This window comes from Micromesistius poutassou, assembly GCF_964030765.1.
Source record: "Micromesistius poutassou genome assembly, chromosome: 19".
Lineage (NCBI taxonomy): Eukaryota > Metazoa > Chordata > Actinopteri > Gadiformes > Gadidae > Micromesistius > Micromesistius poutassou.
In genome coordinates this window covers 7,513,943-7,526,273 of record NC_140289.1, presented here as the reverse complement: position 1 = coordinate 7,526,273, position 12,331 = coordinate 7,513,943, and the positions used below count along the sequence as shown (strand labels likewise).

General features: G+C 47.7%; 1 protein-coding gene across 1 annotated transcript in view; it reads left to right on the top strand.

Annotated features, from left to right (window-relative positions):
* fut8b (fucosyltransferase 8b (alpha (1,6) fucosyltransferase)) overlaps positions 1-4,152 on the top strand; it is a gene marked incomplete at its 5' end in the record, with an annotated part of 15,873 nt that extends 11,721 nt beyond the window's left edge. The window contains 3 exons of the mRNA XM_084484273.1: positions 724-900; positions 1,704-1,854; positions 3,549-4,152. Of these exons, the coding sequence (XP_084340399.1) occupies positions 724-900; positions 1,704-1,854; positions 3,549-3,926 (706 nt within the window). The 3' untranslated portion in view covers positions 3,927-4,152. The remainder of the gene's footprint in view (positions 1-723; positions 901-1,703; positions 1,855-3,548) is intronic.
* Between the last annotated feature and the right edge of the window lie 8,179 nt (positions 4,153-12,331).

Sequence of the window (12,331 nt, the reverse complement as noted above, 5' to 3'; positions counted from 1 at the left end):
AATTATAACGCTCAACACTTTTGATTAGAGGTTGCGGATTCCTATCACACTGCAGTATCTACAATCAGAGCTGTAGGGACTGGCTTTTATTCATGCATCAGAACATGCAGTGATGAGCTCAAGCGTTTGCGAGTCTAATCTCTCAAGATTTGAGACGGACAAACGGTGTGCATTCATAAACCATTGTTGTTTAACATTTCAATGCTTTTTTTTTTCAACTGATTTGTTGCAAAAGCCATCGTTGACGGCTTTGATTAGACGTTTCGGATTCTGAACACACCGCAGTATATACAATTACGAGCTATAGGGACGAGGTGTTTTTTTTTTATGCCACTCAAAATGGGCTCACATCTGCAAGTCTAATTGCAAGGTTAAAACGTTTTTGCGTGCATAAAAAGATCGCTGTTTTACATTTTGATATTGCTCTAAATGAAAGCTTTTGCTCAATTTCCGTTTGTGAATTGAAATAGCCTGCGTATCTTATCAAGCCATCCATCTCTTTTCCTTTTCTTTAGCACTTTGAGATAATTTGCTTGATGTAAAGTGTGTTATAATTAACATTTATTGTTATTATTTTCTTCTAGTCAGATCGCCATGTATCTAACAATGTCCTGTGTGTGTGTGTGTGTGTGTGTGTGTGTGTGTGTGTGTGTGTGTGTGTGTGTGTGTGTGTGTGTGTGTGTGTGTGTGTGTGTGTGTGTGTGTGTGTGTGTGTGTGTGTAGTGTGCACGTGAGGAGGACGGACAAGGTGGGCACAGAGGCGGCGTTCCATCCCATCGAGGAGTACATGGCCCACGTGGAGGAGCAGTTCCAGCTGCTGGCGCGGCGCATGCACGTGGACAAGAAGCGTGTCTACCTGGCCACCGACGACCCCTCACTGCTGCAGGAGGCAAAGACCAAGTCAGTGTGCCCCCCCCCCCCCCCCCCCCGTGTGTGTGTGTGCGGCTAGGTGCACATGTGTGTGTTTGTGAGTGGCTGTGTGTGTGTGTGTGTGTGTGTGTGTGTGTGTGTGTGTGGGGCTAGGTGCACATGTGTGTGTTTGTGAGTGTGTGTGTGTGTGTGTGTGTGTGTGTTTGTGAGTGGCTCTGTGCCAGGGTGTGACTGTGTGTGTGTGTTTGTGTGTGTGTGTTTGGTCCGGCTCGTTGTCTCTGAGTGAGTGCGTGTGTGTCTGACTGTGTGTGTGTGTGTGTATGTGTGTACACATGTTCACGTGCCATGCTTTGTGGTCGTCTGCTGTTTTTAAATTGCGATGGACAGTGTGCATGATTGGTATTGTGTGTGCCTTGAGGTGAGTGAGTGACTAAATATTGTGTGCGTGTCTCCCCCCCCCCCCCCCCCCCCCACCCCTCATGTGTTTGATGTGTTTGGGTGTGTGTGCCAGGAAAGCTCTCTCTGTCCTCCTGTCAGCTTGTGTCAAATGGTGGAATTTCCGCCTCAGTGCCTTGCTGGACCTTAACTGACACTGTGTACTGTTTTTCTTTCTCTGTCTCGCTCTCACATTCGCTCTTTTCTGCCGTCTCTCTCATCTCTCTCCGTCTCTCTCTCTCTCTCTCTCTCTCTCTCTCTCTCCGTCTCTCTCTCTCTCTCTCTCTCTCTCTCTCTCTCTCTCTCTCTCTCTCTCTCTCGCTCCGTCTCTCTCTCTCTCTCTCTCTCTCTCTCTCTCTCTCTCCGTCTCTCTCTCCGTCCCTCTCCCTCTCCTCTAGGTACCCGGACTACCACTTCATCAGCGACAACTCCATCTCGTGGTCGGCAGGCCTGCACAACCGCTACACGGAGAACTCCCTGCGAGGAGTCATACTGGACATCCACTTCCTGTCCCAGACGGACTTCCTGGTGTGCACCTTCTCCTCCCAGGTGGGTAACGCTGTTCACCGGCCACACACACCCGCATCGCGGAATCCATTCTTTTTTGGTAGTTGTGGTTGAATCAAGGAACGCTTGGTCGGGATGGTGTAGAACAGTACGCCATGTCATACTTTTTTATTCAAACACATTTTTCATTTTGTAAAGTTAAAATATTGATTTTCTTTTTACCCATTCCAGCCAAATTTTAACTCTTCACACACTTTTGATCCCGGATTCCAAACACACTGGAGTATAACCAATTAAATTTATATACAGGGGACTGGGACTTTGGGGACTTGGTTTTTATGTATCAAAAAAAATTCCAGCATTTATATGAATGAATGCAACCTTTTCCCTTTTTGTTACCTTTAATTATAATGCCGCAGACCTTTTAATGAATCATATATATGGTTAAATCAAGACGGCATGGCATGGAACATCAGATCCACGTATGAAACTTCAACTTCCTAAAGGGGAAATCGCAAAAGGTCTTTGTTTCGTTCTCTTTGGCCGCACCTATGGCCAAAGAGAGCAGTGCCCTGCTACACACTCAAGGGATGAGAAGAGCGAGTCTGTTGCTGTAGCTCCGCCAGACCCTGGCGGGAAAGTTGCTACCGAACATAACATAACATTTATAATACTGCAAATCCAAGGGCTTTCACCAGTGGGCCATGAGCTCATCAACATTGTGTTACCAAGCTTGGTAGTGACTTAACTGGCATTCATTTAAATGGAAATCCTTGGAGATCTTCGAGACTTTAATAACAATATACAAAGTATTTTGTTCAAGCAACATTTTTTACCATTTCTAGTCAGGGACATGGCAAAGATACCAGACTTCCTTGACATCAAGGTTGATACGTGGAAAAACAGGAATATCAATTAGAGCAAACAAATTGCTACAAGGACATGTGAAGGTCGCTCCTCCTAATTCGACATGACATCAACAAAATGCGAAAAAATAACCAATATTTGAATTGCCTCGGTGTGCGTTGTTCTCAGTTCACCTATTGCGTTGAAAGGAAAAAGAAGGCAGATTGTATTGACATTTCCCATCTGCTAACTTGGCTCCTTCCTAGATCCATTTGGAATTAGCCTGATAGATTGGTATTATTTTCCACAAGTCCATGCTGTGTACCGGGGGTCTGACTCTCACACTTTCTGACAGGCCTTATATAAAGACATGAAGACATGATGTGCTTATTAGGGGCGAAACGAGAGGGTGACTCACCCATTCGGAGCGGATGAGTCACTGCTTGTCCCCTCATTTCTTATACTGTATGTGTGTATATATAGATGGATAGATATGCATGGGTATGGATATCTGCACCCAAGTCCGCCTGTCTATGTGCTGTAAGACATGTTAGTATTTTGAATAATTTGTGTACCACAGTAATTGAAATTCCGATGTATTCGAACATTGAAAAATACAAGAAAACGTATCCTTGCACACAAAATGAGAAGTTGCACTATAAATGTAAAAGCAAAAATGTATGGACATCCTTATTGATTGACTGTGTGTGTGTGTGTTTGTGTTTTTGTGTGGGTATCTGTTTGTGTGTGTATGTGTGTGTTTTTGTGCATGCATCATCTGTCTGTCTGCATCATTTGTCTGTGTTCCATCTGTGTGTGTGTGTGTGTGTGTGTCCGTATCTGTGTGTGTATTTGTGCGCGCGCGCACTTCCCCCCCCCCCCCCCAACAGGTGTGCCGCGTGGCCTACGAGATCATGCAGACGCTGCACCCGGACGCCTCGTCCTACTTCTACTCCCTGGACGACATCTACTACTTCGGGGGCCAGAACGCCCACAACCAGGTGGCCGTCCACGCCCACCAGCCCCGCAACAGCGAGGACATCCCCCTGGAGCCCGGCGACCTGGTGGGCGTGGCCGGCAACCACTGGGACGGCTACTCCAAGGGGGTGAACCGCAAGCTGGGCCGCACGGGCCTCTACCCGTCCTACAAGGTGAAGGAGAAGGTGGAGACGGTGAAGTACCCCACCTACCCGGAGGCCGACAAGCAGCTGAGTGTGCAGAGCAACAACAACAACAACAACAACAACAACAACAACAGCAAGAAGTAGTGGAGGTCGTCGTAGTTGTAGTAGTAGTAGTAGCCGGGGGAGGAGGAGAAGGAGGAGGAGGAGGCGGAGGAGGCGAACCGCGAAGCAAATGAAGGAAATTGATGTTGATGATGACGACGACGATGATGATGATGATGATGAAGAAGAACAAGGGGAGGAAGGACAACAGACTCCTGATCCAGAGGCTGTGGGTGGGGGTGTGGGGGAGGGAGGGGAAAGAAGAAGGAAAAAATGAAAAAAAAAAAGCAAAGAAGGGCCTTTAAACCCAGGCATTGCCGGAGATGAAGACGTTGTGTCGCCTGACGTTGTGTGGTCTGTGCGGGAGTGTGCGTCTGCACGCGCACATAGCGTAGGTACGTGTGTGACGCATGTGTTTTGCCGTGCGCTTATGAACCATGTGTGTGTGTGTGTTGGTGGTCGCCAAAAGACTCGTACCCAAAACCCTATCCCGGGTCCCCTAGCCCGCCCCCCCCCCCCCCCCCCCCCCCCCCCCCCTTTGTGTCCCCTACAACATTACACACACACACACACACTCAGACACACACACACTAAAGCCTGAAGATCAATTTGCAGCTGTGCCGAAGACGTAGACATTAACGGCGAGTACAAAAACAGCAGCATCAGTAACACTTAAGATACTCCCCACCCCCCCATCCTCCTCCCCTCTCCCCTCCCTCCTCCACGGCCAAAGCGAGCCTTGGATCAGTGGCTGAAAAATAGAAGAAGAAAAAGCAGAAGCAGAAGAAAAAAAGAAGACGCAGAAGGAAACAAACAAACAAAAAAGAGAAACACTATTATAAACTGGGGGGGGGAAATTATTTCTGATTTTTATTTAAAAAAGACAAAAAGAAAAGAAATCTTCTCAGTGGTTCTGATTCTAATCATGCCTTTCTTGTTATTTTTTATTCTCTTTGTTTTATTAAATGTGCTGTATCTCCCTGTTGCCACGTTCACTGCCTTTCCCCCTCTTTTATCCATCCATCCTACCCCCCTCCCTTGCCCCCTTCCCTCACTTCCTTCATTCCTCCCATCTATTCCGTCCAGGCTCACTATGGTTTCCACGTGCAATTACTTTGATGCTACCGTATTGTGCATTTTAAGAAGAGTGTTTCTTTGTTTTTTTCAACACTCCTTACCTTTTGCGTGTATGTGAGCGTATGTGAGTGTGTGTGTGTGTGTGTGGGGGGGGGGCTTGTGCATTCTGTACTGTACATATTATGGAAGTGGACCTCTGTGTGTTTGTGCATCAATCTGTGCATGTGTATGGATGTGTATAGATACATGCACGTCCATACACATCTGTTGTGTGTGTGTGTGTGTGTGTGTGTGTGTGTGTGTGTGTGTGTGTGTGTGTGTGTTCTGTTGTGTGTGTGTGTGTGTGTGTGTGTGTGTGTGTGTGTGTGTGTGTGTGTGTGTGTGTGGTGTCCCTTTGCGTGGGGGGGGTGTATTTCAGGTGGAGATGGAGAGCTAAGAAGAGGTGTGTATTTGTGTGTGCGTGTTTGTGGTTTGGGGTGTGGGGGTTACTGACTGACAGCCCACCGGGCTGCCCTTACAGCTGGCACTTAAAGCAAAGAGCGAGCCGGGAGCTGAGGAGGCTCTCACTCCGCGGAGGGGGCCTCTGGGGGGACCCTGGCTCTCCCGGACACAGCCCTCCTCCCAGCCCAGCAGCTGCCTTCCCTCCTCCTCCCGCCAACTCTCCTCTCAGCGTACTTTGTCTTATTATTATTTGTATGTTGGCTCTCTTTTTTTTCTTCTCTTGTTTATTTTTTCTTTTTTTTTTTACTTAAACCATTACTGTTAAAAAAAAAAAAAAAAGGACAAATGCGAGAAAAAAAGAAGAAAAAAAGATGCCTACGTTCGAACGGAGAGAGAATAAAAAAATAAGCTTTAAAGCTAAAAATGATGCCGTCATATCAAAGTATCCCCCCCTCTACCCCCCCTCCCCCATTCCATGAAGGCTTGTTTTGTCATAACTTATGTTCCTGGGCATTGTCTTTGATAACCACAGATCGAATAAACTTGACAAAACCAACCAACAGCGTTTGCCAGTTGTCTGCCATGTGCCATCTGCTGCTCTCGTTTGTCGCTGCTAACCAGCTACACCTGTTCCCTCACTGGCCTATGCTAGGAACCCGAAATAATCATTATTCATGACATTTTTAATGTTCAATCATTGCTTTTTTTTCTTTTTCATTCCTTTGGCCCCCAAAAAGGGAGAGTTCATTATTTATTTCTTGGCTAGAAAAGAGGTTTTCACTACTCCTGCTAAAATCGTTCTCAAGTCAACGGAATGTTTGAAACTGTACTTTTTAATTAACTCTGTAGCCTACATGGTTTTTTTTGGATTACATTTTTCTGTTTTTATTTCATCAAAGCTTCAATACCGCTTTTCTGTGTTTATTCATGTTGTTGTTGTTTTTTTCATCCTTATTTATTGTTTTCCCATAACATTCTGAGCACCAGCTGAGAGCGGGTGGATTTATTTCAATATACCGGCTTATCCTGCTACGTGTGCCGGTGCTGCAAATACCGATAAACTTGAAAGCGTTCTGCTGTCCCCATGGAAACTTAAAAACCCGCTGTGCCTAGCTAATAATAATCACTGGCGTTCCTGCTCCCAGGAGGGAGCCTGGAAAGTTCCACCGCTGATTCTTCTCCTTCAATGCAATCCCTTATTTATCTGGATTTGCTTTTTTAAAATTGCGTATTTTCTTTTAATTTTCAAAAACCAACAACCGTATCAAACAGCAGCACAGAGTTCTCTTTGTCTTTCATAGTGCGTAGTCTAGCAGCGTATTGCGGCTGCCTGGTGGGCCGTCAGCACCACGCACACACACACTTTGCTTTGTTTGTGTTTGTGTGCGTCATCCCTTGCATCAATCACGGATTCTACTGGATGCAGGGCAGGGCAGCGACGGGGTGCCGCATGAAGAATGAATACACTTTCGGTCCGTTCCTGCGGCACAGCGCCCCTTTTTACACACTTCCTTGCCAACGTCCCGTCGGGCGACGGGATGGGGCTGTCAGTGCTGCTTACCTCGATCCCAGGCGTTCTCATCTCATAATGGATCGACTGGCGAGGTGCTCCGAATATGCGGCGAGAGAGAGCAGGACTTCCCAGCACTGGCTTAGCACTTCTTTGGGGAGCTGTATATGTTTAGCCCAAAGCACTCCGCCGTGCCGGGACAGAAGACAAACATTAGTTTCTTCTTTTTTTTTCGTCTCCAAAATAGACTTTAGTCCTCTACGAAGGAGCTTAATATCACAGCCTGCGCCATTTGCGTTCTGTTTGAAGCGAGCATTAGCGTAAGTGTCCTCCTCACACACGTGGTCGTGAAAATCTGGGACATTTCAGTTCTTCCTTCTCAAGGGATGACTGAAGTGTACCCTCAGCCATCATTTGGATTGATGGTAGAACGGTGCAATGCCCCCCTCAGGACATAGCTGCTGCGTGTGTCCCCCCAACTAATGACAAACAATAACACATGCTCTTGGCTAATTAGTACAGGAGGTTGATTACTCAAAGGGTGGTCATAGGAAAGAATTCACACTGGTGCCACCGGTCTGTACTGTTGACACACATGAGGAAAACCTGCCCCAAATTCTTAACCTTCACGGCAAGGTGTAGAAGTTTGTCTCAGGGACTGTGTGGGGGATTCTGGGTGTTTTTATTGTAGCACTCTTGGTTGACTTCAATATATAATTCAATATAGCGTCTTTTGTGAGGTTCAAGAATCAACACCCTTTCATGCCATGTTTGAAATCTGAAGTCTGAGGTCACTTGTTTGGTCTTTTCCAAGGTGAGGTAAACTTTATCCAAAACGGCTTTAGTGAAATATTTTTGGGCTGTCAGCCAATTTTGTCAAGTGTGTCCAAGTCGATATATACAATTTGGTGTGTGCACTCACCCTTGTTTGTTCTGCACAACAGTCAAAATGTAAGTAATTTCTGAACCAATCACAGATCTCATCAGGCTTATGATACGCATGGGGAGGCAGGGGCAGGGGGGGGGAAGAAGACACAGAGGGTCAATAAAGGGTTTAATAAAGGGGCATTTACATGCAGGGTGTGAACCCAAAACCACAGCCCGAGTTTTTGGGGTTATGTGGAGGGTGTAGGAGGTGTGTATGACAAACTGCACACACGTAGCAGAAGTGTTTATTGAACAACTCTATTCATGGCATCAAGAGTCCCTCATGGGCTTAATAAAATACACCCGCTAACTGGAGGGCACTTTAATTAAAACACAGTCGGGCCGTCGCCATGTAGGCCTGTAATGGTCTTTTAACAGACACGTTTGCGCAGTTAATTATTTTGTTAATTGGCCATTGTTCCCGCTAGAGTACACCAGTCCTATGTTTTTTTTAAGGAGGTATCATTCTCTGCTTTAGTTCTCGTAAAGTCTTAGTCGTGACGTTTTTCTATAACGCTTTTTTTTCATTATCGGGACATTTGTACCATGACCGTACCTCTCGGTCACGGTCATGAAATTAAATCGGTTACAAAGATACACGTCAGCGTGTATCTTTGAGATTTCAATTTCAATTTCTTTTGAAACACTTAAACACAACTTCACTTTTCGATGCCTTCTGCAGGGATCTATACGGCACTCGCACTGACGCGCTCTTGTGCACGTCGTTCTCCACCCAAATATCGTTCAAGTCCTCCGACTCGTGATGGGGAGTTAGCGGGCATGAAATGGAGCGCGGCCCGGGTGTATAGTGGACCGGTCATAGCAGCGGGGAGCCAGCGCAGCACTTATGAGACCGCCCGCCCCGCACTACCTCCAAGCTCTACATCAAAGCCTGCCTGAATCCCATTGTGATTCCTCGAAGGAGTATTCTTGTTTGAGGTCCCATTAACAGGGACGAAGCCTCTACAGATGGCCATCAGTCCGTACATTTACATGCACTCTGGGTGAGAAGCATCTGAACCGGTCGGACGGGAGAAGTCTTAAATGTTAAGCGGAGGTTTCGGACAGGTTAGGAAGTGAACCCTCTGTTCCTCTCAGAAATTTTGTAATATGAATAGACCTCCTATCCCCTCGCGACTATTAACGAATTAAGCTGATTATTTTGCAACAGTCTTTCATGCGATGGCTTTTATCCAAGGCTTTTGTTGTTTTTTTGCTGGGAGTCTTTCGGATCAGAGACGGATCTCGAGTGCATGCAAACACACGAGCCTACCTTCAAGGATGCCGAGGCTTTTACCAGAGGTGGTTGTTATGAGGGCTGACACATCAGAAGCTGGTGTTTGCCAGAGGCTGCAGCTGCCAGCTTTGGAAACATGATGGAGCCAGGTCTGTATTAAGAGCCGCATCCGCACGCTCCCGTGCCAGGGAGCAGAAACACTTTGTTGTACTGGCACACATGCTGGAGTGTTTCTCACTGCCGTTGCCAATAAATCGATGTTTTCAAGCAGAGTCCTCTCAGCAAAGGAAGACTTCATTATTGGTGTTATTGCTATGCACTCTCTCGCTCTCACCCCCCCCCCTCCTCGGCCTGCATTTCCCTCATTCCGACAAAAATACAACTCCCACAGAAACACGTTTGCTGCAACTGAAAGAGTGCCAGCAGGATTCCTTTATCATTAATCAATGGGCTCATAGGAGTTATAGGAGCTCATAGGAATAGTAACACAGATATTTTGTACACGTGTTCAAAATTTGTGACCTACATACATACATACATACATACATACATACATACATACATACATACATGCATACATGCATACATGCAAATAGAACGAATACCTTGTATGACTCAGGATTACTTCCTCCAGGCACACTCCAAAACATCGTTTTTTTATTCGAACAAACTATTCTACAGCTTAAAATTCCCAATGTAATTGGATAAGATTGGTAATTGATCACAAATCAAGCAGTGAATGACAGCCCTCTGATCCAATCGCGTTGGGGGGGGGAACCAATCATGTTTGCTGATGGGGGTGGGGTATGCCACCCTGGCCCCTGGTTGGCCCCTGGTTTGGCCCATGGTTTGGTTACGTGTAATAACCGACTCAAACACCAACGACGATTAACTACACTAGGTGTGTGTGTGTGTGTGTTTGGCTGGAGAACCATCTGCCATGGCAGCAGTCCCATGATGTCATCTGCGTGAACTTCGGCTGCTCCTCTGGGGGTCGGCTCTTAAGTGGCGATTATAACGCCACTCAATAGCGACGCTCCGGCGTGCCACCATCTTGCTCGCTTCTGGGGTCCTCACCTTGCCCTGACGCACGCCTGTGACCTCCCATTTAGACGCCTCCACCGTAATGTCTGACGTGCCATTGGTCGCCGTGCAGGACCGTCCCGCACCACAGCACATAAGGTACGCTCCTCCATCCCGCGTCTCAAATGTCCCTGATGACCATACGGTGGGGCGGGCTCCTGCGGTCCTACTCCCAGCTCAGTAGTATTCGCCCCCCCCCCCCCAACTGCGGACACACCCGCCTGTCAACGGGGGGGGGGGAGTGGGGTGGTGAGGGGCCCGTGGTGATGGCCATTAGCGTCTGGCTGAGGGGCTGCGGGAGATAAGGGGTGATTTAGGGCCCTCGCTGTCCTGTCGCATCTCCACGCCAGAGAAAGGGAGGGAGAGAAATGGGCCCCGCAGGTGCTTATCTCTCGCCCAACTCCCCATCGCCATCCCCCCCCCCCCCATCCGCCACACTCCACACACCTTTTTAACATTGCGCTGCCCTGTCCAGCACCATCTGTCTTTCCCCGTCAGCGTTTGATAAAACACTGTCAACGGGAGGTGGATAGCATTGTGTGTGTGTAGTATAGGAGGGGGGCAGTGAGGTTAGGATTGGATAGAGTGTGTTTTTGTGTGTGTGTGTGTGTGTGTGTGTCGGATGAGGAGGGCTTTGAGGTTAGGATTGGAGAGTGTGTGTGAGTGCATGTGTGCGTGTGTGTACATCGTTGCTGTGTGCCATACAGCCAGGAAGTGCGATTCCCCGTGCATACAGTGGCATGCGTGGAAGACGGAGGGAGGCCCAAATTCCCCAGACTAATTGCATATCAATAGGCTCTAAGATGAATGTGTGTAGCTGTTGATAGTGGCTGCTATACAGCGTGTAACTCTAATGACCGTGGGAGGACCAATAAAAGGCTCTGGATAGAGACAGTAGATCCCCCATTGGGCCGAGCCCTTATCTTTAACTATTGGCTGATAACGGCAACCGAGCCGATTAATTAACCCGAGTCCTGTCCTACAGTGGGTTCATTTGACAGATCATTAGCCTATCATCGTGGTCATATGATCCGTTCTGCTTCTTTCTGAGACTTCAGTCATGTGGCTTTCAGTGAAGTCAAGCTGAAAGTCTGGTTATCTGCCACAGTCGATATGGGGTTTGTATGAGATCAGGAGATATGTTTTCTGCCATCCAGGAACAGTATTATCGGCACAGGGATATTTCTGTTATGGCAAGGAAACCGAGTGGATTCTGCTAACCCGTCTGTCAGACAAGAAGCTCTAGGTTCAAGACGTTTTGTCCGAGGGGGTTCAAATAAGGTAACCACACTCAGTACACACACACACACACACACACACACACATACACACACACACAGGAGGTGCTGTGTGTGTGTGTGTGTGTGTGTGTGTGTGTGTGTGTGTGTGTGTGTGTGTGTCAAGGTAGGAGCACAAAGAAACCCAAAGAATCCTGAACCTCTGAGGCCAAACCGGAAAACGATATTCTGAGAAGATAAAAGAAAATAAATGGGAGATTTTTTTTATTCCTTTTTTTATTTTTCTTGTGTGTGCAGGATGCCGGGCTGTGGAGAGCGTTCTATAATTTTCTCTGTGAGTGGCCCCGCTGCTGGTGGCGGTGGCTGCTTTGTAATTACGCCTGCTTGTTGTCTGTGACAGCGAAAAAGCCCTCGCGGGGAAGCTCAGAGGACATGGAGGTCCTCCCAGCGTTGCACCCCCAACCCAACCCCCCCTGAAGCACAAGGGCATTGGGGGGGGGGGTGGGCTTTAATAGCCTGTGGTGACCCACAGGTCCAGTTTTCCCCCCTCTCCCTCTCTCTCTCTCTCAGCCGCTCGCTCACTCTCTCTTCATCTCTGGATGTCTGCAAGTCCATCCCTCTCTCTTCCTTTTTTCATTGGACCGTCTCCTCTTCTCCACCCCCAACCCACTTCGCCCTGCTTACCCCGTTCGCTCTCTTGATTGTCTCTCTATTTTGCACTTGCAACCAACCCCCACTCCCCCCACCCCCCCCCCCCCCCCCCCCACCACACACACACACACACACACACAGACCACTCTCTCCACCCACTCTCCATTTGATGTGATGACCAAGCACTTAACAGGGCCAATGCGGGCCAGTTTAATGAACTGCCTCACAGAGGTTAATAAGTTCTTTCTTGATGGCAGATTTGGTGCCTGCGTATTTCACTGTT